The 25351-nt window shown below is 41.7% G+C and overlaps 1 protein-coding gene across 4 annotated transcripts in view; it reads right to left on the bottom strand.

Moving 5' to 3' along the window:
* The window catches only part of CNST (consortin, connexin sorting protein), a 108591-nt gene that overhangs the window by 69067 nt on the left and 14173 nt on the right, over positions 1 to 25351 (bottom strand). For 2 of the 4 annotated variants that reach the window (XM_045011578.1, XM_045011579.1), the window contains exon 4: positions 11139 to 11577. In XM_045011578.1, coding sequence (XP_044867513.1) covers positions 11139 to 11526 — 388 coding nt within the window. In that variant the 5' untranslated portion in view covers positions 11527 to 11577. Of the gene's footprint in view, positions 1 to 11138; positions 11578 to 15413; positions 15490 to 18165; positions 18502 to 25351 lie in introns of those variants that run through there. The other 2 variants (XM_045011582.1, XM_045011580.1) reach the window with 2 other exon arrangements.

Genomic DNA, 25351 nt, shown 5'->3' with positions numbered 1-25351 from the left:
AAGGAGGGTTGTGAAAAAAAAACCACAGGATTTTGTTCATTTTGTATTTCTTGTGAATTTTTTGTTCATTTTTAAAAACTGTCACTTTGAAGTATTTACATTAATATTCTACATATTGGAAAGATTAGTGGGTGGAATCAACTCTAACTGGATATTAACAAGAGGGGCAAAGTACATGGAGCTGTGAATTGTTAGGGAAGGCTTGGTTTGACAGAATCAAGAAGCTTCTGGAAAGTGAGCAGATATAATCTAACGTCATGATTCTATGTAAGGATAGCTAGCTCATAATACTTTTAATTTTTCAGTATTATATTCACTACGGGGCTGTTTCTCAGTCTAACTGTTGTAGAACATGAAAGCTGCTTATCAACACTACAGTGCTTAGTGATTATCAAACACTGATATATGAATTCAGTATTAGTAGAGGTAAGGATTTATATTATGAGGGCACCTAAAGGATTGGGGCCCCATTGTGCTGGGTGCCGTACAAACACAGAAAAGAGACAATTGCTAAGAGTTTACACTCTAAAGTCACAAACAGATGAAGGACAGGGAAACACGGATACCCCACACTAACAAGTGAATGTGATGAAGAATGGGAACAGCTTTGTTAGTTACATATATTGTAGGGTTTTCATTTCTTCCTCCCCACCAGCATCCAGAAAAGTGTTTCCCCACTATCAGATTAGGGAAAGCAACAACCTGATGCTCAGGATACCACCATTTTCTTGTAAGTGAAAAGTGATGAGATTTGCCATGACCAAAGATACAATTTAGTTATGGGGGTCATGGAGATAGGAGGGTCCCAGATGGTGGACTGCAGCTTGAGCCTGAACATCTACACCACAATTAAACAGCCCCTTAGCCTGAGCCCCGCCAGCCTGAGTCAGCTGGCATGGACCAGCTGTGGGTGTCTAATTGCAGTCTAGACATATCCTCAGCTACCTAGCTCTTCCAAGCAAGAAGAACAAGTCATGAGATTTGGGGACACAATGGTTGAGGTGAATGGGAGAGATGAGGGGAGACCCAGAAAAGCTTGGGGGTCCCTGGTATGAGGAGAGAACATACAGTACTTATAGAATCATATGACAAAAGAATTGAGTTAAAGCGTTCCCTGATAAACAAAATGAACACCTGTACATCCCTATGACAGATTATGAGGTCCAGAATGTATATTCTGTATATCTGATGCCACTTTAGATCCAGATAATGATAAATTTGCAGCAACACACTTCAATGTCAGACATCATTTCCCAATTTCATCACTGTTAATAACACTCGGGAATCAGCCTCAGGGCAGTTTCCTTTTCATGTTTGAGAAGAAACAGAAATGGAAATTGATTAAAAACTGCATAGATCTCAATTTCACTATCCATAAACTTAATTTTTCACCTCACTGGATGATGTCATGAATATTAAATGAGAAACTGCAAAATGACAGTGAAAATTTCATAATACCTTAATATACGATACATATCTTTACATATAAGAGGATTAATTTCAATACAGGGAATGAAAATTACACCAGTCTAAGGTCCAGGACTTGATACAGTCATGGACTAGTGGTTGAAAACAAAGTGTCAACTCCTGAACTGATATGTCAAAGCATATTTATTACTATAACCACAATACTGAACACTAATACAGGTAGATGAATTCTTGTAAAAAAATCCTTAAATTTAAAGAATTCCTTTTATTTTATTGTCATTTTCAATGAGCTGTTCTTTACCAGAAGGAGACCGCACAAGTAACATCAAGGAGTTCCATGTTTATTATGCCTCAATGATTTCTAGATCAAATGTGCTTGAATTAAATGAAAAAAGATGCTTCTTTTTCTAACTGCCAACCCTGCACGCATTGTTATCAGCAATATAGGTTCTGCAAGCCAAATTCTAGCCTCAGGGACACATGAGCAACCTGTAGTTTCCACTGAGTTTGCAGAGCCCTAAGTAAACAATTCTGTCGCTATACAGGAAGCAACAGAATCCAGCTCACATTATTGTAATTGTGTTGGTTCTTCAGGGCTAGCAGAAATAGTAAGCTTTACAAATATATTAAATAAAATAAGCAGCTATGACTCTGAATACTTACATTGCTACTTTTCAGAGTAGAACTGCATTTCTAAAATGTAGCAGACTTGCACACCTTGCGCACCAGAACTTGTGAAATCAGCCATACTTTACGGGCTTGCTCTTTTATATTGGCACCACAGTGAAGACACTTTGAACACCAAATATAAATACTAAGCTTTTTAAAACTTTAGAAGGAGTCACAGGAATTTGCACCTCTGAAGAGAAAAAAGATGAGAAACAAGATTTCTCAGGTTCTGCAGTATCCTGTACAGCACAAGTTAGTCTTGAAGCTCTGCAGTTCTCTCTTTTTTTATTATGTAATTTTCCCTTTTTTTTCCTGGGAACAATATGCATCCCCAGCTAGCATGTGCTTTACACACTGGAATAAACGAACTGGGCCTTGTACCTTTTAGAGACCTAAGTAAACAAAGCGTCCCGGGGTGCCAGCTGCTTACCCCGATAGGCCGGGACAGCAACTGGTGGGGAAATTTTTTTTGGGGGGGGGGGAAGCTGGGCATCAGGGGAGTAACCCCTGTGACCACCCCCCACATGACTCCACCCCTAGCCCGGGACCGCCACACCTCCCCATCCCATCCCTTCTTACCTTACCTGGGGATGGCTGGGGAGGATGTCTCTGGCCTGGCTGGGGCTGCTCCGGCAGGCTGGGCAGCGTGGCCGCAGTCTGCTCCGGCAGGCCAGACCGGGAGGCGCAGTCGCAGCACGTTACAGCGGGCTGGGTCGGGCTGGGCGGCACAGCCACACCATGCTCTGGCAGGCCAGACCAGGCAGCGCAGCTGCAGCATGTTCCAGTGGGCTGGGCCGGGTGGCACAGCCACAGCGTGCTCCAGTGCCCGGGTGGCGTGGCCACAGCCTGCTCTGGGGGGCAGGGCTGAGCGGCACGGCTACAGCCTGCCAGCCCCAGAGCTGCAGCTGCTTCGGAGGCTGGGGGCAGAGCAGCATGGCCAGAAGCGGAGAGTCTCTGGCCCCGCCTCTTCCCTGCTGGCTGTGCTGCCTCCCCTTGCTCCCTCTGTTGGGGGGAGGGGCTGTGTCCCACCTCTCCCTCTCTATACCCCTTCATAAGCTGACCCCCTTCTCTGGTGCTTCCCTTTTTTACTAAAAAAAATTAGGCTTATGAACAAGTATATACAAGTAATTATCAATGGCTCACTGTCAAACTGGATGGTGGTATCCAGTGGTTCTCCACAGGGGTCAGAGATTTGTACCCATCACTTGGTCCATTAAAATCTGATGCACTGCTAGGCTTCCATGTCCTTTCAGGATATGATACTACTGAAAGTTTGGCTGGAAGACCAAGCTATCTGACTGGAACTCATTTGGTTCAGTCACCGAAGCCTTTTTCCTCACTCTGCAGGTGCTCGGAATGGCTGAGACAGTCACTGATGAGGTCATAAATTCACGCTCTGAGTTTACCATTTGAAGACCAACATTACAACGCTTGTAGAGCGTGCATTTATACCTGCTATTATCCAGCGATGGAATGGCTCCCAGAAGAACAAGCATATCCAAAACTACCCTCCCCTATTGGGCACAAAGGGTCTTGGAGGATAAACAGATCACATTACTTATGTCTGAAGTACCATGCACTCCTAAATCCATCCTTCAGCAATCAAATGCTTATATGCAAAGACCAGATGCTCACCACTCTGCAAACGTTTGGCCAGCAGTCTGTCTTGTATGGGGATGTGCGAGTGCAGTGTGGATGAGGATCAGTTTGACATGTCTAGCAGCAGTGCCCTATACAGAGATGACACTGATGATGACTTAGATAAATAAATGTTTTCACTCACAGATGTCAAGGTTAACTTCCCTAGGATTACCAAAGCAATGCATCCCTGTGTTAAAGTATCATTTAAAAAGCATTGATTTTTAAACATTTTCTCAAATATACATCTATATAACTGTTCTAGGTACCATAATATCATATTTGGTACCATTATATTCATGGGAGAAACGGCTTTTGAATGATACTCAACTTGACCCATTTTCCAAGAACATATTATTAAAATTTCCAGCTGGGGGATAGCCAGTTCTCATTGTCACAGTGCAGAGGGTGACACCATTGAAATTATGATTCTGTAGATTTTTACAAATCAAATGACAGCTCCCTTAGCTTTTTATCACTAATTTGATCATGGAATAAGATTTTACTGCATTATGCTCCCATGCTAAATATCATTCTGTGGTGTATTAACATGAGTGTCATATCCAAGACATGGGAGAGAATCGTCCTACTACTCAGATGAGGCTGCAGCTGGAGTACTGTGTCCAGTTCTGGGCACCACACTTAAGGAAAGATATAGACAAACTGGAGAGAGTCCAGAGTAGAGCTACAAAGATGATAAATGGTTTAAAAAACTGGGCATGTTTAGTCTTGAGAAAAGACAACTGAGGGTGGACTTGTTAACAGTCTTCGACTATGTTAAGGGCTGTTACGAGAGGATGGTGATCAATTGTTCTCCATATCTACTGGAGGTAGGACAAAAACTAATGGGCTTAACCTGCAGCAAGGAAAATTTAGGTTAAAAGGAAAAACTTAAGTGTGAGGCTAGTTAAAGCACTGGAATAAGGCTTCCGGGGGAGGTTATGGAATCCCTATCATCTGAGGTTTTTAAAAACAGGTTAGACAAATATCTGGCAAAAAGAGTCTAAATTTACTTGGCCCTTCCTCAGTGCAGAGAGTTGGACTTGATGACTTTTCTAGGTCCCTTCCAGCCTTACATTTCTATGATTTCTTCTTGACAAATCCACGATGGCTATTACTTATCACTCTATTATCCTCTAGGTGTATACAAATGTTTTAGTATCTTTCCAGGTATTGAAGTTAGGCTCACTGGTCATAATTCCCTGGGTCCTCTTTGGTCTCCTTTTAAATATAGATATTATATTTGCTATTCTTCATTTCTCTGCGATTTCACCAGTCCTCCATGAGGTATTGAAGATAATCACTAATGGTTCTGAGATTGCTTCAGCTAGTTCCTTAAGTACTCTTAGCATACATTCTGTCAGGCCCTGCTGACTGAAATACATCTAACTTTATAAATATTATTTAACCTGTTCTTCCCCTATTCTGATTTGTGTTTCTTTCCCCTTGTTGTTAAGATTAATTGTGTTAAGCCAGGGGTGGGCAAACTTTTTGACCTGAGGGCCACATCTGGGTATGGAAATTGTATGGCGGGCCATGAATGCTCATGAAATTGGGGGCTGGGGTATGGGCTCTGGGGTGGAGCCAGAAGTAAGGAGTTCAGGGTATGGGAGGAGGCTCCAGGCTGTGGCAGGGGGTACGGATGCAGGGGTGGGGGGTGTTGAGAGCTCCGGCTGGGGGTGTGGGCTCTTGGGTGGAGCTGGGGATGAAGGCTTTGGGGTGCAGGAGGGTGCGCTGCGACCGAGGGGTTCGGAGGGCAGGAGTGAGATCAGAGCTGGGGGCAGGGGGTTGAGATGCACGTGGTGGTGGGGGAGGATCAGGGGTGCAGGCTCCAGGTGGCACTTACCTCAAGCAGCGGCACTTACCTGGAAGCAGCGGCACGTCCCCCCCTTCGGCTCCTATGCAGCGGTGTGGCCCGGTGGCTCTACGTGCTGCCCCGTCTGCAGCCACCACCCCCCGCAGCTGTGGGGGGCAGTGCTTGGGGTGTGGGCAGCATGCGTGTGGAGCCCCCTGGGCTGGCTGCACCTATCCATAGGAGCCGGAGAGGGGACATGCTGCGCAGAAAGCCCCCCTACCCCGCTCCCGGGCTGGAACACCAGAGAAGGGCAAGCCACCGAACCTGCTCCGTGGTGGGAGCTCGAGGGCCGGATTAAAATGTTTGACAGGCCAGAAGCAGCCTGTAATTTGCCCACCCCTATATTAAGTACTAAGTCACAATTAACTTTTTTAGTAAAGACTGAGGCAAGAGAGGCATTAAACATCTCAGCTCTTGGTGTTGTCCATTATTAGCTCTCCTTCCCTGATAAATAGCGGACCTACACTTTCCTTTGTCTGACTCTTGCTCCTAAGGTATTTATAAAACCTCTTCTTATTGCCTTTTATATCCATGGCTAGATGTAACTCATGTTACGCCTTAGACTTTCTGATTTTATCTCTACATGTTTGTGCTATTCTTTGGTACTCACTCTTAGCAATTTTTCCATGTTTCCACCTTTTGTAGGATTTCTGTTGGATTTTCAAATAATAAAAATGTTCCTGATGTGGAACACAAGGGATGTTGTTAGACTACACAGAATAAGAGAAGACCAAGAGTAAATGCAGATACTTTGAACAGACCCATTTAAACAGAGTGGACTAACTGTTCCAAATATTTTATGGTACTACAAGACAGCCAGCTTAAAGCAGTAGTGCAGGGGTAGGCAACCTATCACACGGCACGCGAGCTGATTTTCAGTGGCACTCACACTGCCCAGGTCCTGGCCACTGATCCAGGGGGCACTGCATTTTAATTTAATTTTAAATGAAGCTTCTTCAACATTTTTAAAAACCTTATTTACTTTACATACAACAATAGTTTAGTTATATATTATAGACTTATAGAAAGAGACCTTCTAAAAACGTTAAAATGTATTACTGGCACGTGAAACCTTCAATTAGAGTGAATAAATGAAGACTCAGCACACCACTTCTGAAAGGCTGCTGACCCCTGATATAAGGGAAGGAAGGAGTAAGAGCAGCAGAATAAAGACAGTGGATTTAAAAAAGCAGAGTTTAACAAACTGAGAGAACTAGTAGATCCCATGGGAAGAAAACCTAAGAGGGGAAAAGGAATTTGGGAGATTTGGCAGTTGTACTCTAAATATTGTTTTTCAACAACAGCAAACTATCCTGATGTGAAGAAAATAGTAAGAGGCCAATATGACTGAAGGAGCTCTTTAATTATTTGTTTGTTTAGAAAATTTTAACAAGTTTACAAATCTTGGCCATCTAAATATCAGACATAATACAACATTCGTTACAACAGTGAGCTTTTGTTTAGAGAAACATTAAATTATTGGATCTCTCTGTTTAACAAGGAGTTACCAAGATGCAGAGTGAGCATCTTTACATTATGCTGACATGTTGTTTATAGTGATTCTGTTAAATTGGGGAAAGTCTCTGATTGCCTACATTTAACAGTCCAGGCATGGCTATCAAATGTTAATACTGAAAAAACATTAGAACAGGGGTCAGCAACTTTTCAGAAGTGGTGTGCCAAATCTTCATTTATTCACTCTAATTTAAGGTTTCACATGCCAGTAATACATTTTAACGTTTTTAGAAGATCTCTTTATATTATAGACTTATAGATAATTAAACTATTGTTGTATGTAAAGTAAATAAGGCTTTAAAATGTTTAAGACTTCATTTAAAATTAAATTAAAATGCAGAGCCCCCCAGACTGGTGGCCATGACCCAGGCAGTGTGAGTGCCACTGAAAATCAGCTCACGTGCCGACTTCGGCACCCATGCCTTAGGTTGCCTACCCCTGCCTTAGATGATGAAATCTCTCATTTCACGATCACTTTCACCAAAGCTGCCGTCTATCTTTAGATTTGTAACCAACTCCTCTTTGTTGGTCAGAATCAAGTCTTAAATGGCTGCCTCCCCATTTACTTCCTCCACCTTCTGAAACAAGAAGTTGTTCCCAACACATTCCAAGAACTTACTGTGTTTTCCCATATTACTTTTCCAACAGATATCTAGGTATTTGAAATCCTGCATTACTACCACGTCTTGTGTTTTGGATATTTCTATTATTTGGTCTAGAAATTCCTCATCACCTCTTCTTCTTGATTTGGTTGTCTACAATAGACCCATACCATGACATCACTCCTGTTTTTTCCACCTTCTGTCTTCATCCAGAGACTTTCAACTGGGTTGCATCCCACCTCCTCCTGGACTTCAGAAGAAGTGTATATATTGTTGATGTATAATGTAACAACTGCTCCTTTTTTCCCTGCCTGTCCTTCCTGAACAAGCTCTCTCCCTCTATGCCAATATTCCAGCCATGAGATTTATCCCACCAAGTCTCTGTGATAGCAATTAAGTCATAATTTAGCTTGTGTACTGTGGCAGAGCTCTGACCTTGCTCCCGTGGGTCCTGCACTTTTAGGTGGTTTATGCTAGCCTCAGTGGCTCACTGTGACCCTCCACGTAGCCTTCTCTCTCTAGGGCCAGGGTTACAGTCTACTGAGCCCTTTTCATCATAGGCCTGCAAGGAGGTTGGTGAGAGAACTCCCACAATCTCTGTTGTCCCTGGGAGCTTATTTCAGAACAGTTTAGCCTCCTGTCCTGACAGGGGCCTGACTTCCCCTCCCAGGAGATGTTCCTGTAGTGGTGAGTTGGGGGGAACCCGGGCCCGCCCTCTACTCCGGGTTCCCGCCCAGGGACCCTAATGGTAGCAGCTGTTGGCAGCCAACCTTTCACTGCCAGAGCTGCTACATTTCCCTGGGCCACTTCCCCACAGCTCTCCTGCTTCTCCCTTCTTCACCCTTACCTTAGGGCTCCCTTAACGATGGTTTGAGGGTGTCTTCAGTAACCAGCACTTCAGCTGCACTTCCTCTCCTCTGGCTCCCTGACTCTCCCCTGCCTGACTGGAGTGAGCCCTTTTTACAGTATCAGCAGGGCCTTAATTAGAGTCAGGTGGTCACATTAACTTAATGGCCTCACCTGACTCTTTGCAGGTTAATTAGAGTCAGGTATTCTCATTAGCCTGGAGCAGCCCCTGCTCTGGTCAGTCAGGAAACAGAAAACTGTTAATCCAGTGGCCAGTACATCTGCCTTCTGCTATTCTGCTGTACCCAACTGGCCTGGGTCTATCACAGTACTTAGACTTCCAGTTCTTCCGTCTACTCCTCAGATGCCTTACATTTGTGTACTGACATCTAAAATGTTGAGCAGATTTCCCCAATGTTTTCCTTCTTGTTGCTCCTACTGACCCTACTGTAATCTTCCATTTCCTCTCCAACTTCCAATCCCTTGTCAAGGTAAATTATTTTTTTTTTTAAATACTTACCCGTTGGTTTTTGTCACCTGCCCCCTTTGAACCTAGTTTAAAGCCCTCTGCACTAGATTGGTGAGTTGGTGTCCCAAAATATTCTTCCCCTTCATCAGATGGACCCCATCTCTTCCCAGAAGTCCTCCTCCAGGGAACAGCATCCCATGATCAAGAAAACCAAAGGACTCTTGTTGGCATCATCTGCGTAGCCATGCATTCATCTCCATGATGCATCTGTCCCTGCCTGGGCCCTTTCCCTCAGCTGACAGGGTGCACAAGAGCACCACTTGTGACCCTGACTCCTTCACCCTCACTCCCAGAGACCTATAGTCACTACTGATCTGCTCAGGGTCATACCTGGCAGAATCATTAATGCCCACATCTCTGTAAACAAATATGGATGAAATAGAAATGTTAACACTAGAGTCCATCTGTCAAAACACATTCTACACTCAAGTTAACTTAATTCTAAAATCATCAGCTTCTGATTTGTTTACACTTGTATGGATTTAAGATCTTATATCTGACAATTATTTTGAAGGCACTCATGCTTTAAAATATATTCTTCTCTGCATGCATTTTGTGCTCATTTGTCTTCAGATGTATTATTGAACCAAAATGTCTCAAATCCAAGCTTTATGATGTCTCCCCCATTGCCACAAAGGAAGGCATCCTGAAGATGAACTGGCATAAACACTATGGAGGAGGACATTTTCCTTAAGGAAACAACTATAAGTAGTGAGAGGCTATTGTTGGAGTGTTTCTTTCAAGTAGGGAGGGAGGATGGGAGTGGGAGAGGACCATAGACTTTCATATGGGGAAGTTTCCATAAGTTCAGATAAATATCCAGACTTCTAGATGTTTATCCAAACTATAAATCTCCTTAGGCCTTGAATTAGGATACTAATATGAAAACAACTGGAAATTCACCAAAATGCACACCCAACCTTACTGGCAGACCACAGTTCTCCTCCTCCTCCACCCTACCTGGTTTATTTGAAAAATCTTTCAAGGAAAATGTTACAAAACACTGGCAACAATTCTTGGGCACAGCGAATGACGTGTTATAAAACCACCCACCAGAATGTAAAGCCTTGGTAAAGCCTTAGTTTGAAAACATATATTTCTAGGGAAAAACAAAATGATTATTTAGTGGGTAGCTTTGGTGGGGCAAGATGAAAAAAGTAACTTTGAAAATGCCTGCTATTGTACATGGCTAGTCAGTTTAGCTGTTAATTCTCAGCCGAGCGCCCAAAAATTCAACAACAAAAAGAGAAAAAAAAATTGTAGAAAAAAAATCAGCCTGCGCATCACTGAATCCTACCCAATGACCTTTAAACAATCCTCCAAGATACCAATGAGGTTAAAACAAAACGTACTGTATTCACCAGTATATTTTGCAACAGTACAAAAAGTATAAAACCTGACATGGTAAAATCAATATCAACACAAACATATTTTCACAAAGTGAAGGAACATTTCAAACAAGCAGAACATGTAATAGAAAAGTATTTTTAAAATTATCACTTAAAATTATCACTTAATCACTTTGTATAATTCACTCTTCCAAATTTAACTGTAGATCTTTAAACTATCTAAAAACTTGGCAGCAGCTTTACACACATTTTATGGACAGTGTGTTACTCAAGATGTATGTAGTAGAAGTATTTATTTAGCTTGGGAAACCTAAGTAAATTCTGGTAATAGAAGTCCAAGATCAAGATATTTTGTGACTGAAGCCAAGTTTTCAAATGTTGATGCCTTAATAGGACACCAAAATCTTGCCTTTGAACACACAAATGATCAAGACTTCAGGCAGAAATTCAGTCAGTAATTTATCCATTCATTCATTTCCCCAGTGTATACTGTTTACTGTCTCTCACTAGTTTAGATTTTGAGCTCTGAATTTTGTATCTGGTTTACTATTGTCAGCATGTCAATAAATAATACCATTTTACTGAAAATTGTTGAAATTAAAGAACAAGTGTGTACATTAGCTGTAAATATGACTGACTCATGGAATAGAACCAGAGCTTCATTATTCAAAACAAAACGAACAAGAATATATAATTTTTGAAAGTACCTGTAGATTTTCTAACGGAGTCTTTTTTGCAAGTTGGACTTATTTTTCCATCTGTCCATTTTTCTAGAACAGGCTTTTCCTCTCTATGAATGTCCATATGGAAACTTTCAGAGTTCTTCTCAGTCTCAACTTCTTTGCAGCTTGGTGTACAGTCTCCACTGTCCACATTTTCATTATTATTGATATTGTCCTGCTCAACCTTTTCATGCATTCCCATTGCACTGTCACTGCTGGTCAGGACCTCACTCCTGTCACCATCAAGTTGATTTTCATTTTCATCAGATGAAGAAGCCAAACGAGTTCCCACATTTCCCACACTGTCACCAGCATGAAGTCCGTCCTTTAAGTCTATCAGTTGATCATTTGTAGGAAATTCTCCGTCATCCATTAGAGCGCCCCTTGCTGAACAGCTTAAACTCTGTCAAAACGGTTCTTAGGTCTAAAATATCAAATTAGGAAAAATATTAACAAATATGGAAGAGAGGGTCTTTATGTCTTATTTCAGCCAATATGGAATTAAGCTAGCCAAGGTATGTATTCCTGAAAAATTTTAAGAGGCCCTTAAATACAGCATCACTACTGCCACATCACAACACATATAACAAAATTTCTCTACATGTTAAAACCATATTAATGTACATTGTCAATACTGGTCTGGAAGACAGGAGGCTATATTGTCGGCCTTTTTACTGGAATCAATTATATATTTGTATGTACATGTGTGTCCTCCACAGTAGTATTCACAATATTATCAGTAACCAGGAAATAAACTCCTTATCTAGATTTTTAAACAAATAAAATGAAACTATTTTTGTTGAATAAAGAGATGTGGTTCAGCAGAAGTAAAAAAAAGGTGGGTGAGGAATAAAGAGGTGGGAGACAAACACGAGAACTCCTATTCCGCCAGACACAGCATCACTTCAGATATGCAAAAGAGCACTGTTACAACAGTTAACTATACAGGAAAATTGTTTACTGAATTAAATCACCACAATTGTTTTCAAGAGAACATTAAACATTTTCAGCACACAAAGCAGCAGATGGAGCTTTCAGAAACAAACCCCTCCGCCATAACTGAGGTAAATTTTGCCTTTTTGTACATACACAGTTCCAATGAAAGCTGAAATTAAATTGTTATGTGCAACAAGGCAAATGTAGACCCCAAGAAGAGAAAGTTGTACAGTTCTTACTGAGATAATTCTACATTTGTATTGACTACTTACTTCTTTGGATTTTACAAGCATCAAATCATCATAAAGATGCATCACTCCAATACATACACTGTATAAAAATAATCTGAAGTGTTTAAATAATAAACCTAAAAATGCACTGAAAAAAGAAGACCACACTTTACAGAACAAGCCTTAAGCAGAATATTTTATCCAGATTTACGTAATGGCCCTTAAGAACTCAACATTTCAGATGAAATACAGACTTAATAAAGTCTGCCTGTGGTTTTGTTTTGCTTTACTTTTAAGTACTTCTCAGTGGAACAAAAGATTGAATGGCGCCTAAGGAACCCTAGATTTAAAGAGAACACTGGTAGGGTCAAATTGCCTGGCACAAAGACTTGTAAATACTGCCATCGTGTGCCACCAAGACCTCATGCACACAGTGAGTACTGAACCTGAGGGAAAGAAGGTAGTTTTCTGTCACCTGCCCTTTAGGCACTCTCAATTTGGGGAGGGGGAGGGAAGGAGGGCAAAAAGCAGATGACCATAGGCAGCAGATGCTACCATCGGGATTATGTTGAAGCACCATATACACCAGGCTAGTAATTCTTAATTTGTAATGGAAGAGGTGCTGGGGCACAAGCAATTTTCTTTTTTTTTTTTTTTTTTACAATCATAACTGATGCAGCAAGCCTACGCTTTTGTTTGTGTGTAACCTTTAAGCTGAACCCCCAAGAAAGCTATTTTGGGCGATTAATTTTTTGGAATTGTTCTTTTAAAATCTAACAAAAGTCTAAATTCCAGATTTATTTTCTTCCTTTTTGTTGTTAATAAAATTTACTTTTTTTAAGAACAGGATTGGATTTTGGATGTCCTAAGAGGTTTATGCATATGCTGTTTGATTAGCTGGTGGCAACAGCTAATTTTCTTTGTTTTCTTTCTCAGCTCTTCCCCAGAGGAGGGTGGTAAAAGGGCTTGAGGGTACCCCACTGGGAGGAATTCCCAAGTGCTCCTTCCTGGGTCCAAAGGAGTTTTTTGCATTTGGGTGGTGGCAGCGCTTACCAAGCCAAGGTCAGAGAAAAGCCGTAACCTTGAGAGTTTATTACAAGCCTGGAGTGCCAAGTATTAATTTTTAGAATCCTTGCGGGCCCCCACTTTAGCTTAAAGGTTACAAGCAAACAAAAGCATCTGGGGTTAGCACAGAGGAATACACAAGCCTTAAATATAAACAGAAATAAACCTAATCACGTCTTTCTAAACATTCCTAATTTACTTACATACTTGGGTTGTTAAAAATAGTTCTAGATATGATCTGAAGATTTTCATATCTGGTTTCAAACTTTACAGAGCATTCCTGGTGCCCCATCTCTTCAGCCCAGAGAGAACAACCACAGACAAAGGGAAAGTTTCCCCCCCCCTCCCCCGTTTTTAAAGTTCTAGCCTTCCCATTGGCTCTTTTGGTCAGGTGCCCACTTTCTTTTCTTTACCTGGGGGACTTTTTAACCCTGTACAGGTAAAGCAAGTAGAGAACAGCTACCAAGAAGGATTTTACAGCTAACTGGCTGGCTGGGTGTCCATCAAAGGGAGCTACCCTGCCCTTTATTTAATCACAGGGGCTATGAACTGCCAAGCCTACAGGTGCAGGACCTCAGCCCTAGCAAGCCCTGGCATAAATCAAGCATTGAGGCTACTCTAATTACACCTGGCCTTCTAGGCCAGTGGTTCTCAAACTTTTTTTTTCCCCACAGACCACTTGAAAATTGCTGAGGGTCTCGGCGGACCACTTAATGATCTTTCCAAATGCTGTTTGTACCATTAACTGACTTTTGGATAAAAGCACTATATAAAAAAAACCTTAGTAATAATTAACTTTTTTTGTTCTACAACAGGGGTCAGCAACCTTTCAGCTTCCTGGACTGGTGGCCAGGACCCGGGCAGTGAGAGTGCCACTGAAAATCAGCTCTCGTGCCGCCTTCGGCACGCATGCGATAGGTTGCCTACCCCTGTTCTACAAATAAAAGCACACAACTCATATTTTCATATCAGTAGTTTTACCTTTCTAATGTGATGGATGTACCCTCTTTTCCTCACCGCAGCAGCTCCCGAGCTGGGGCTGGGAAGGAGGGCCGCCTCTCCCCGGCAGCCCACAGCCCTGGAGCTGGGGAAAGTCATCTCTTTCTCTGGTCGCCGCAGCCCTGTATATCCCAAATTCCCCCTACCCCCTCTTCTCACCCCACTGCTCCCTCCCACCTACTGCCTATTCCCAAGGCTACCACCTGACCTTACATGTGCGTCTTCTCCAAGGTCCAGGCACCTTATTAGTGGAGCCATGCCTGCATGGCCCTTCATTCTCTCGTGTGCGGACGCCCAGGTGCACACCTTAGAGGAAACTATCCGTGGACCACAGTTTGAGAACCTCTGTTTTAGGCAATACTGCTCACTTGAGGTTCAAGCATTTTCCATTCTGTCCAAATAACACCATCTATAACCATCTGCTTTTCTTTTGGAGACAAGGCCTCCAGAAATCTTCTCACAGGGAATAGCCTTAAATACATTGTTGTCAAAGAACTACTGTATGCTTCTAGCTCTATTAAACATTATTTACAAAGCCAAAACCATATAGCATAGGAAATTAAAAAAAAATAGAATATACAGTCAACCATATTGCATAAATTAAAGCTAGGAGATTTGTTCATGCTGTTAGAAAGATTTGTTACAGAGCAAAATAAACATATGCTTAATTAAACTTGAAAGAAGCCAATTTGGAGCCTGTATTTGTGACTACCAGAAAATGAGATTTTTTGATAGTTTATTCTCTACCTTCATAATTTTCTTACCCCTCTCCCTATTTTCCCTATTTTTTTCTTTTAAAAAAAAGCTTGCTTGCACTTTTGACCAGCCATCTTGATTAACTTATCTTAAATACCTTGCCTTTTTTGCAACGCAAGTTTTGTCGAACAATTGCCATGCAGTGTGCTAGGGTCACTTCTCGTAGCCTGGGTCTCCTTAGAAAGTGGTTATTTCCCCACACTTCTTAGATATTCAAGGGCCACTTCATTCATTGCTTTCCTACACGTTTTTCAATGGTTTTCAACAGACTTACCCATATAAAAAACCTTCCATAGCATTAGGAGATTGTGAAGCTGGGCACATGCCAGGAATGTTATGGTGGCCAGTTGCCAAGGAAACTCATAAGATACACATTCTAGAAGTTTTACTGAGAAGGTGCACGTAGGGCTGAGAACACACCATCAGTTTGGTCAGTGCAAGTTATTCCTTTGCTTTGAAAAGGAGAATTTTGCTTTTCTTGTAAATTGTTCATCTTTGAAAAAGTGTTGTACATCTGTCAATGCTGGAAGGTTAATGAGTTGTCAGTCAGGCCCACTTGGGTGGAAAGCAGATCTATGGACTTTTTTTTTTTGGCATCTAAACTTATAAAAATGTCATTTTTTGCCATACATTTCAAAAGCAAAGGAAAGATCTGAGGGTGAAGGAGGAGCTCAGAGAGTATCACTGTCAAGAAGATGATTCTGTACATCTAGTGGGAAGCACCTTGTTCAAACACATTTAGACCTTAAAAGAGAAATAATGCTGAAATGAGGAGTTAAAACGGGAGAACAAGAAATAAATCAGACCAGAATGAATAGGAAAAGCTACTAAAAAACACTAGAGTATAATTGTGATGGGGTGTACCTGGCCTTTCCAGGCACCCTGCTAGAAACTCTAAGATCCTACTACATCCCTCCCCAAGAAAGCAGCAGTGAAGATGGGTCCCCCAGGCCTCTCTAGAAAGGCTACACAGATGCAGCCAAGCAGAGCCCAGCAGTCTTAGCTGCAGGTCTGTTCCTAGCTGGGGCCAGAGGGGCAAAGAAGGGTGCTTTGCTCTGCCCAAAAGAAGCTCAATGAGCTGTATTTGCCAAACCTGGGAGCGTGAGGACCTGAGAGCTCTAGCCCTAAGGTAATGGACAGAGGTGAAGAGGCCAGGTGGGAAGAGGCCCAGCAACAACCAAGCAAAGGAAGCAGCATGTGGCCACTATTTATAGGATCTCTGGGTTGGGACCCGGGTTCCCCCACTAGCCAGTGCTGGAGTGGCCTAAGCCCCGGAAAGGAGACACAGCTAGTTTAAAAGCCCCCAGAAAGGGGCCCCGAGCCAGGCCTGAAAGCTCCTGGTGAGAATAAACCAGCAGTTCTGGTAGGACTCTTTACTAAGTCTTGAGATGGGGATACGGTTCCTTTAGAAGCCCAAGCAGAGGACTGGGTTTAAAGGAGCCCAAGAGGGTCTGAAGAGAAAAGACACCCTCAGGAAGGAGGGGCTGAGCCCAGCTTGAGCCAGGGATTGGAAGACTTTTGTTTGTATGTTTTGGACTTGAATACCCCAGAAAGGATTCATATTGACTGCGTGACATGACCGGAGGGCTCAGCCACTGAAGACCTGCCTAAAGAGGTCGACAATCTACAGGGGGAGCCAGGAGAAAAAAAGATTGCAGCACCACGCGCGGACGACAAGAGGCATTCATAGAGAGGTGAGTGTCCCCCATTACAATAATCTTTAGGGATACAAAACTAAAGTTATGTCGATTTATAAATGATAACCATGTCCCTGTTCAAAATAATAAAAGATTTATCTTCAAACTCAATCTCTGTTTTGAGACTGGGATTTACAGGTCTGTATAATTATGCATTTTATGTTTGCAATTTTCTTGGGCAAGTGGTAATTTGATTAAATGAACATACAGTATTTTATTGCTTATGTAACACCTGGACATAGAATTACACACTCAAGACTGTAATGCTGATTAATTACAATCTCAGCCATCATTGAGTTCTATTTAGAAATCCTATCTGGCACTCTGCACATATATCTGCCACTTCTCCTAGAGAAGGCTGCATTTCACGTGGGAGGAAGAAAAACCATGCAGAGGCCCATGAGACGCTTCATTAGGTCAAGTAGTGTCCCCCAATACCTCTCAAAGGGAGATCAGAGTAAATTAAACTGTTCCCCTGATTCTGGCAACTGCACTTCAGCAACACAATGCTACACATTTATTAAATTATAATAATGGTGCTTTGGAAACATTCAAAGATTTTTATCCTTGAACACACAAGTTTTATACTCAAACACTAAAAGCTTGTTAAAAGCTTTTGAAATACTATCAAGTACACAGTTCAAATCAGAGATTATCTCAATTAGTTCTATCCTTCCTATTAACTGAAAAACTGTTTTTAAAAAGTCTAACCAAAGAAAGCCAGTGCACACTGCAATCATTAAGCACAAACAAAAGTCACAGCATTATTCCATGAATATTTTAATATTTAGCTTCTTCCATTTCAAAGGGCATTACAAACATTAAATAATTCTCATAACAGCATATAAAGCAGGTAAGAACTATTAGCCCCTTTTCACACATGGGGACACTGAACGTGGCTTGCCCAGCATACAAAAGGAATCACTGTAAAAGCGATGATTAAAATTTAGGAGATACCTGGGCTCCACTTCTTTGTGTATACCACTAGACTACACCTCTTTCTCTCAAAAAACATATTCCACATGGAAGAAGCAAATTTTCAGGCAGAAAAATTAAATCACCTTCCATTATTTTAATGTCTCGCTACAACAGGAAAACTTTACTTTCTTTATAAAGAGGTACTGATGAAGGTCTGCATCCAACATGGACCAACTGTTCTGTTGCTTCATGATTTTAAATGTGTTACTTGTCACAGTAAATCTGGTCTTTAAAAGCATATGCCTTCACACTGGTCACAAAATGAGTGAACAAACATCCAGAAAAGAATTCCTGCAGTAACAACTTCTTTTAGGGCAGTGTTGGGATCTTAATTTTCAAATAGAAACTTACTGTTTCTTTTTCTTTTAGCTACCAACCCAGCTGTGGTTCCAATCTTGCTATTCTCTGCACCCATGTGGAGGTCCGCTGATTTCAATGAGGCTTGGTGCACGTGCAGCAGTGCACCTAGGTTCTCTGAATTGAGGAATGATGTCTAGCTCTGTCTCTGTTGCATCCGACGAAGTGGGTATTCACCCACGAAAGCTCATGCTCCAAAACGTCTGTTAGTCTATAAGGTGCCACAGGACTCTTTGCTGCTTTTACAGCTCTGTCTAAAATGTTTAATTATCCATTTTGAATTTATGGTGCTGAAATATTTCTCCAGTAAACAAAAATGAAATTAATTCACTGGTGCAATGAAAAACAGTAATTAATTGTTATTAGAGAATAAGTATTTCACAGTTTGTCACTGAAAATAATAATAGCATATAAACAATAAATAGACAAAATATTGTAGACCTTCTTCCTACACAAAGTTTGCTGGCTTTTTCGATTTGAGAAAAACCCTGCACTGAACAGAACTGTGCTGACATCAAGTGGAGCTGATAACAAAAGTACTTTGATTCAAGTTGTCACACAGACTGATGCCTTTGTTAAAAATAAAAAACAGACCTGGTAATTACAGTTCCAGTCCAATCCAAGGAGTAATGACAAAAGGACAAAATTAGAAAGGAGGAAATTAGATATGTTTTCAAGTTAAAAAAAACAAAGAAGCAAACAATGTTTATGAATTTCTATACCACTCTTCACTGTGGTATCTTGGCATTATATTTAAAATGGCAGGTTTCAGAGTAACAGCAGTGTTAGTCTATATCCACAAAAAGAACAGGAGTACTTGTGGCACCTTAGAGACTAACAAATTTATTTGAGCATAAGCTTTTGTGGACTACAGCCCACTTCTTCAGATGCATAGAACATATATTGAGGAGATATATATACACATACAGAGATCATGAAAACATGAGAGCTGTCTTACCAACTCTGAGAGGCCAATTAAGTAAGAGAAAATTCTCTCTCTGAGTTGGTAAGACAACTCCCACCTTTTCATGCTCTCTGTATGTGTATATATATCTCCTCAAGATATGTTCCATTCTATGCATCCGAAGAAGTAGGTTGTAGCCCACGAAAGCTTATGCTCAAATAAATTTGTTAGTCTCTAAGGTGCCACAAATACGCCTGTTCTATTTAAAATGGATTCAATTCAATTCACGAAGGACCATGCTCTTCACCATCCCTTGTTTTATGATACTTTACTTCAACTGATTTTTTTAAATTGTTTGTTATTGTGTAGTGCTACTGTGGTTTTCTTTTTTTTAATTCTTATTGAATAATTATTACAGTAACTCCTCGCGTAACGTTGTAGTTGTTCCTGAAAAATGTTACTTTAAGTGCAACAATGTTAAGCATATCCAATTTCCCCATAAGAATTCATGTAAATTGGCGGGTTAGGTTCCAGGGAAGTTTTTGTCACTGTCTCTCTCTCTCTCTCTCTCTCACACACACACACACACACACTTTTAAACAAACAATTTAATACTGTACACAGCAATGATGACTGTGAAGCTTGGTTGAGGTTGTGAAGTCAGAGGGTGGAAGAGGGTGGGATATTTCCCAGGGAATGCCTTACTGCTAAATGATGAACTAGCACTCGGCTGAGCCCTCAAGGGTTAACACGTAGTTAATGTAGCCTCACACTCTACAAGGCAGCAGGAATGGAAGAGGGGAGACAGCATTGCCCCTTTAAGTACACTGACCCCACTCTAACTACACTGCCTTTTTAAGCAGATCAGCAAGTTGAGACAGCAGCTGCTGCCAGCAAGCTTCCTCCGTCCTGAGCCCTGTCGTGTTCCCCTCCCCACCCCCGGTCTGTCAAGATAGAGTAAAGGAGAGGGGTGCAGAAGCAGGGTGAGGGGGACACCTTGACATTAGCACCCTTCTCCCCCCACACCTTCCCCCGCCCGCACACCAAGCAAGAGGCTCCCAGGAGCAGCTCCAAGGCAGAGGGCAGGAGCAGCACACGGCAATGGGGGGAGGGACAGCTGAACTGCCCGGCAATTGATAGACTACTGGACAGCTGCCGCACAGGGAACCTAGGGGAGTGGGGAGCTGATGGGGGGCTGCCGGTCTACCCTGGTTCCAAGCCCCCACCAGCTAGCTCCAAGGGCTGCTCTTTCTGCAAGTAGTAGACAAAGCAGGTGGCTGCCAGACAATGTTATAAGGAAGCATTGCACAACATTAAATGAGCATTTCTCTAATTGATCAGCAATGTAACAACCAAACAACATTAACTGGGCCGATGTTAAGTGAGGAGTTACTGTACCTGTAAGATGGTTCTTGCATACGACTCTTTAAATAGCAAAGGCTCAGGGAGTATTCCTGATCTTTACTTGGCACTTCTATAGCCAAATATCTGCCACCAAGAACATCCTCCATTAGACCTAGAGAGTTTCATTCAATGTGGTTAAGCATTATTATCCTCATATTACAGAGGGGGAACTTAGACAAGATTAAGTGACTTGCCAAAGAACACAACAGATCTCCGGCAGGTCAGGCAACAGAACCCATGTTTTTTTATTTCTAGTCTGATGCCCTATCCACTGGACCATGCTGCATCCTGAAGCTTGTTTGGGGCCTTCTGTGCAACAGATATTGTACTGCTGTAATATAACTGGAGATGAGAAAGCACAGATCATTTTAATAGTCTCTTCAGAGAAGAATGATGGCATTTTTTTAGCTACCTGAAGATAGAAAAGGGCATTTTTTGTCCCTATCACTATTTCGTCTAAGAGCAGCAGAGTCCAATAAGACTTAAACTCTACACTACGTGGATGATCAATGCCCACAGTAGAGGATAACAGAGTTTCAGGCACTTCCTTGAAGTACTATCCTCTCCCAACTATTATCATCATTTTACCAGGGGTGAACATAAGCCAGCTGTTTTTCATCCAGTGCCTGGGAGAAATAAGTATATAGTGTGACAGAAATGCATTTGACATGCAATAATATTATGAATAGTGCAGGAATGTATTATTATATGTATAACAATATGTAAAAATGGTATGAACACTATGTGACCAGGTCAGCAAGGCGAAGTTATTCTATATTTGGTTATAAGACTCTCCAGTGTGAATCCATTGTTCTCACTTATATTGGGACTCTGAGAAGAACAAACAAGGAAGCAACAGAATGGGTTCCCAGATAAGAACAGTTAAGTGCACACTAGAAAGACAAAGAGGCCCTGCTGTTAGATACAGGATTTGTGAAATTATCTCCCTCCAATAATTTGTAAACCTTGTTTCACAATGCTGGGACCTACCAGATCAAAGGGCTATAAACAGTTAGGGCTTGGCTACACTTGCAAGTTGCAGCGCTGGTAGAGGCTTTCCAGCGCTGCAATTAGTAACCGTCCACACCTGCAAGGCACATCCTGCACTGCAACTCCCTGGCTGCAGCGCTGGCTGTACACCTGGCCAGGTTGGGGTGTAGCGATTGCAGCGCTGGTGATCCAGCGCTGCTCATCAAGTGTGGACACACACCAGCGCTTTTATTGGCCTCCAGGGAATAAGGAGATATCCCAGAATGCTTTTAACTAAATTACTCTCTTTGTTTTGTTGTGAACTCCGATTGGAGCTCCGTTGAACTGCTTATCTAAAAAACAAACACTGATCACAGCAAACAGGAGCTATCTGTACCTGGCTGTGAACGATCAAATGAGAGGCAAGCAGTTTGCTTGACAGAGAAACAGCGTTGGATGCAGGCTGTTTGCAATTAAGACTAAGAGTTCGCGAACATTATGTGATTTTTCAATCCAGGGAAGCTAACACACAGTGTTGGCTCCAAAAATCCACTCTCTCTATCTTCCCCGCTCCCTGTCACAGTACACCACCCTCCACCCCCCTCTTTTGAAAAGCACGTTGTTGCCACTTGAATGATGGGATAGCTGCCCATAATGCAGCACTCCCAACAGCGCTGTAAATGCTGCAAATGTGGCCACACACCATCGCTGGTAGCTGTGAGTGTGGCCACACACCAGCGCTGGCCCTGCACAGCTGCACGACCAGCGCTGTAACTCCCAGCGCTGCAACTTTCAAGTGTAGCCAAGCCCTTAGTGTTTTGATTCCAGGGTGAAGTGGGGATGGGAGTGAGGCAGTTGCCAGAAGCAGTTGAGGGGACAGGCTGACACAGAAAGAGGCAGGTGCTAGAGAGGAGTCTAAAGGAACTGGGCCTTCTCATACGCAGGGCATGGTAAGTGTTAGAGAAAAGCAAGCATTACATTTTTTTTCTAAATGTTTTTGTTCTAAATAAATTATACTTTGCTTTAAGAAAGTTGTTTGGTTACTAGATACCACTATCATGCCCCTGAAGGTCACAGAACTGCAGGGTCTGAGCCAAAGCCAGACCTGCTGCAGTGATCATGGTTGATAATAAAGGGGACTGCAAGTCAGTACCCAGTTTAAGAGTGAGAGAATCATGTGATTCTGCCCTGAGAGAGGTAAAGGCACGAGGCCTAACACCTGAGGAGGTACATGTGCCATTACAGTCTATATGATTTTATAAAAATATGCTAATGAGTGAATATAAAGTAACTGGAATATGCTTCATGCAAAAGGTCTCTTGTAAGGTGTCATTACAAAGCTTATAATTTACTGAGTGTGTTCATCCTATTTCTATAAATGTATCACTCTTGTATCTAAAACTAGAAATATGAAATATAACTCGGGGGGGCCTACTGTAAGCATGCAAAGTGTGGGCAATTAATGGTGGTTTGGAATGTCGATGGGAGCCATCAACCAGGACAATTGGCTGTGGATGGCTCTGTTTGCAGGCAAGCCTTCCTGTGAGTCAGGCTGGGAGGAATGAAGGCTTGGGGTCTTACAGTGACATGCGATCATGTCACCTGAACTGAAATCCTTCTTTAACCTAGTGCTTTTCCATTGAGAAGGTGGGGGGTGGGAACCCAGAGGGATAAAGGATTCCCATCTTATGCTAAAGATATATAAATGGATGGAACAGAAAAGAGAGGAGCCATCATGAAGAACCTTCTATCTACCACCTGAGCTGGAACAAGAGCTGTACCTGGGGAAAGAATGTGCCCAGGACTGGAAGGTGTCCAGTCTGAGGAAAAAACTTACTGAAGCACCTCTAAGAGTGAGATTATCTGTATTCAGTTTGATTAGACATAGATTTGCACGTTTTATTTTATTTTGCTTGGTAACTCACTTTGTTATCTATTACTACTTGGAACCACTTAAATCCTACTTTCTCTATTTAATAAAATCACTTAACTTATTAATTAACCCAGAGTATATGTTAATACCTTGGGGGACAAATAGCTGTGCATATCTCTATCAGTGCTAAAGAGGGCAAACAATTTATGAGTTTACCCTGTATAAGCTTTATACAGGGTAAAACAGATGTACAGTATTTGGGTTTAGACCCCATTGGGAGTTGGGCATCTGAGTGTTAAAGACAAGAACACTTCTGTAAGCTGCTTTCAGGTAAGCCCACAGCTGTTAGGGGACGTGATTCAGACCTGGGTCTGGGTTTGCAGCAGCTAGCGAGTCTGGCTCAAACCAGGCAGGGCACTGAAGTCCTAAGCTGACAGGGCAGGAAAGCAGGGGCAGAAGTAGTCTTGGCACATCGGGTGGCAGCTCCCAAAGGGTGTTCTGTGATCTAACCCTTCACAGTACACTCAGAGAAACTAAGAGGGGTCAACAGTGCAGTTAGCGCTGTCACACATGGAACATCTGGTTGATGATCTAAACCTTAAACATCTAGGAGTTCTCAACTTATACTGCATAACAATTTATTTTCAGACTTCACATGCTTGTCTTCTGATCTTTTCAACACCATTATTATTGTATTTGTCACTATATATTTATTGGAAATAACTGAATTTTAAACTAAAGAATAAAATCAGATGTTTCCAAGAAACTGCATTTGATCTGCATTTCTGAAGTTCTTTGTTATGTTCTGAATATTTTTTCCTTCCTCTTAAATCTTCACACTTAAGTTTTCTCCAGAAAGCTTCAGTCCCTCTTTCCCTATCCCAACAAGTGCAAATTTTATTACATCTCTGGGCTTCACTCCAAATTAAGAAATCCAAGATTAGACACTGACTAAAGTTACCTAAAGGAAAGAGGAATGGTGAGGAGGAGAGTGGAGTATTAAGTGTACATGCATGTACAGAAAGTTATTATTTCTAAGATCCAGGAAGATTTCCCACTCAAATAACTAACCTGCTTTGCCAAATATAGTGTACATTAAAGGAATCAGAGTTTTGGGGTTTTAAATGAGCCATGCACATAAAATATATATTTGATAGTGAACTGAAAAGTGTACAGTAATTCATAACTCAATTGTACATCTCATGCTTTCTGTGCCACACAAAATAATAAGGAAGTACAAGATACACAGCAAGCTTATCCAAGGCACTAGCAGCAATGAAAGTAGGAGGGAAATCCTCTCTTACCTGTTAGTCTGTCCATTCAACCCAAAATTCAATTAGCCCTGCCTTCAGAGAGAAGTTAAGGCATATATCCAGTCATTCAATTGCACGGATCATTTTTTCAATTCATGATCACCATATGACATCTGTAAGATCAGCTGACTATAAAATGTGATTGTTGTTGCTAAAGAATACTACAATGGAATGTAGTTAAACATAGGATTTTCATGACTAGCCATTAAGATATGCCTACAATTTAAGTTCCAAAGGACACACTAACTAGAGACACCCACAGTATGAGAGGCAGTGCCTTTTTAGTTACAAATTATCCAGCAGCACAAACAATTCGTTTCAACTGTGAGCTATTTTATACAGCTTGTTGGAAGTAGCACTTCCTAAACAAAATTTTAAACGTAATTTCCAAAGCAATAAGACACAATAGTGTGTGTTTTAAGTCAGCTTAAATATTAGGAATTTAGAATACTGAAGCTGGTAGGAGTCAGAGATGGAAAAGACCTTTTAGGTCATTGAATCTATCCCCCCGCCAATACAGGATTGTTCTCTGAAGTACTGTATTAATATTTTGTCCATTCTAGATTTAAATGTCTGAAGTGATGCGGTTTCTACCACTTGCATTGGGAGTCTATTCCACATTCCAAAGCTTAATACATCTCACCGTCAGGCATCATTTCCTGGTAGTCAGCCTAAATTTTCCTTTTCTCAGTCTCATCCTTTACTCCTGTGTATTGA

The sequence above is a fragment of the Mauremys mutica genome, chromosome 3 (genome assembly GCF_020497125.1).
Source record: "Mauremys mutica isolate MM-2020 ecotype Southern chromosome 3, ASM2049712v1, whole genome shotgun sequence".
Lineage (NCBI taxonomy): Eukaryota > Metazoa > Chordata > Testudines > Geoemydidae > Mauremys > Mauremys mutica.
This window is presented reverse-complemented; position numbering and strand designations above follow the sequence as displayed.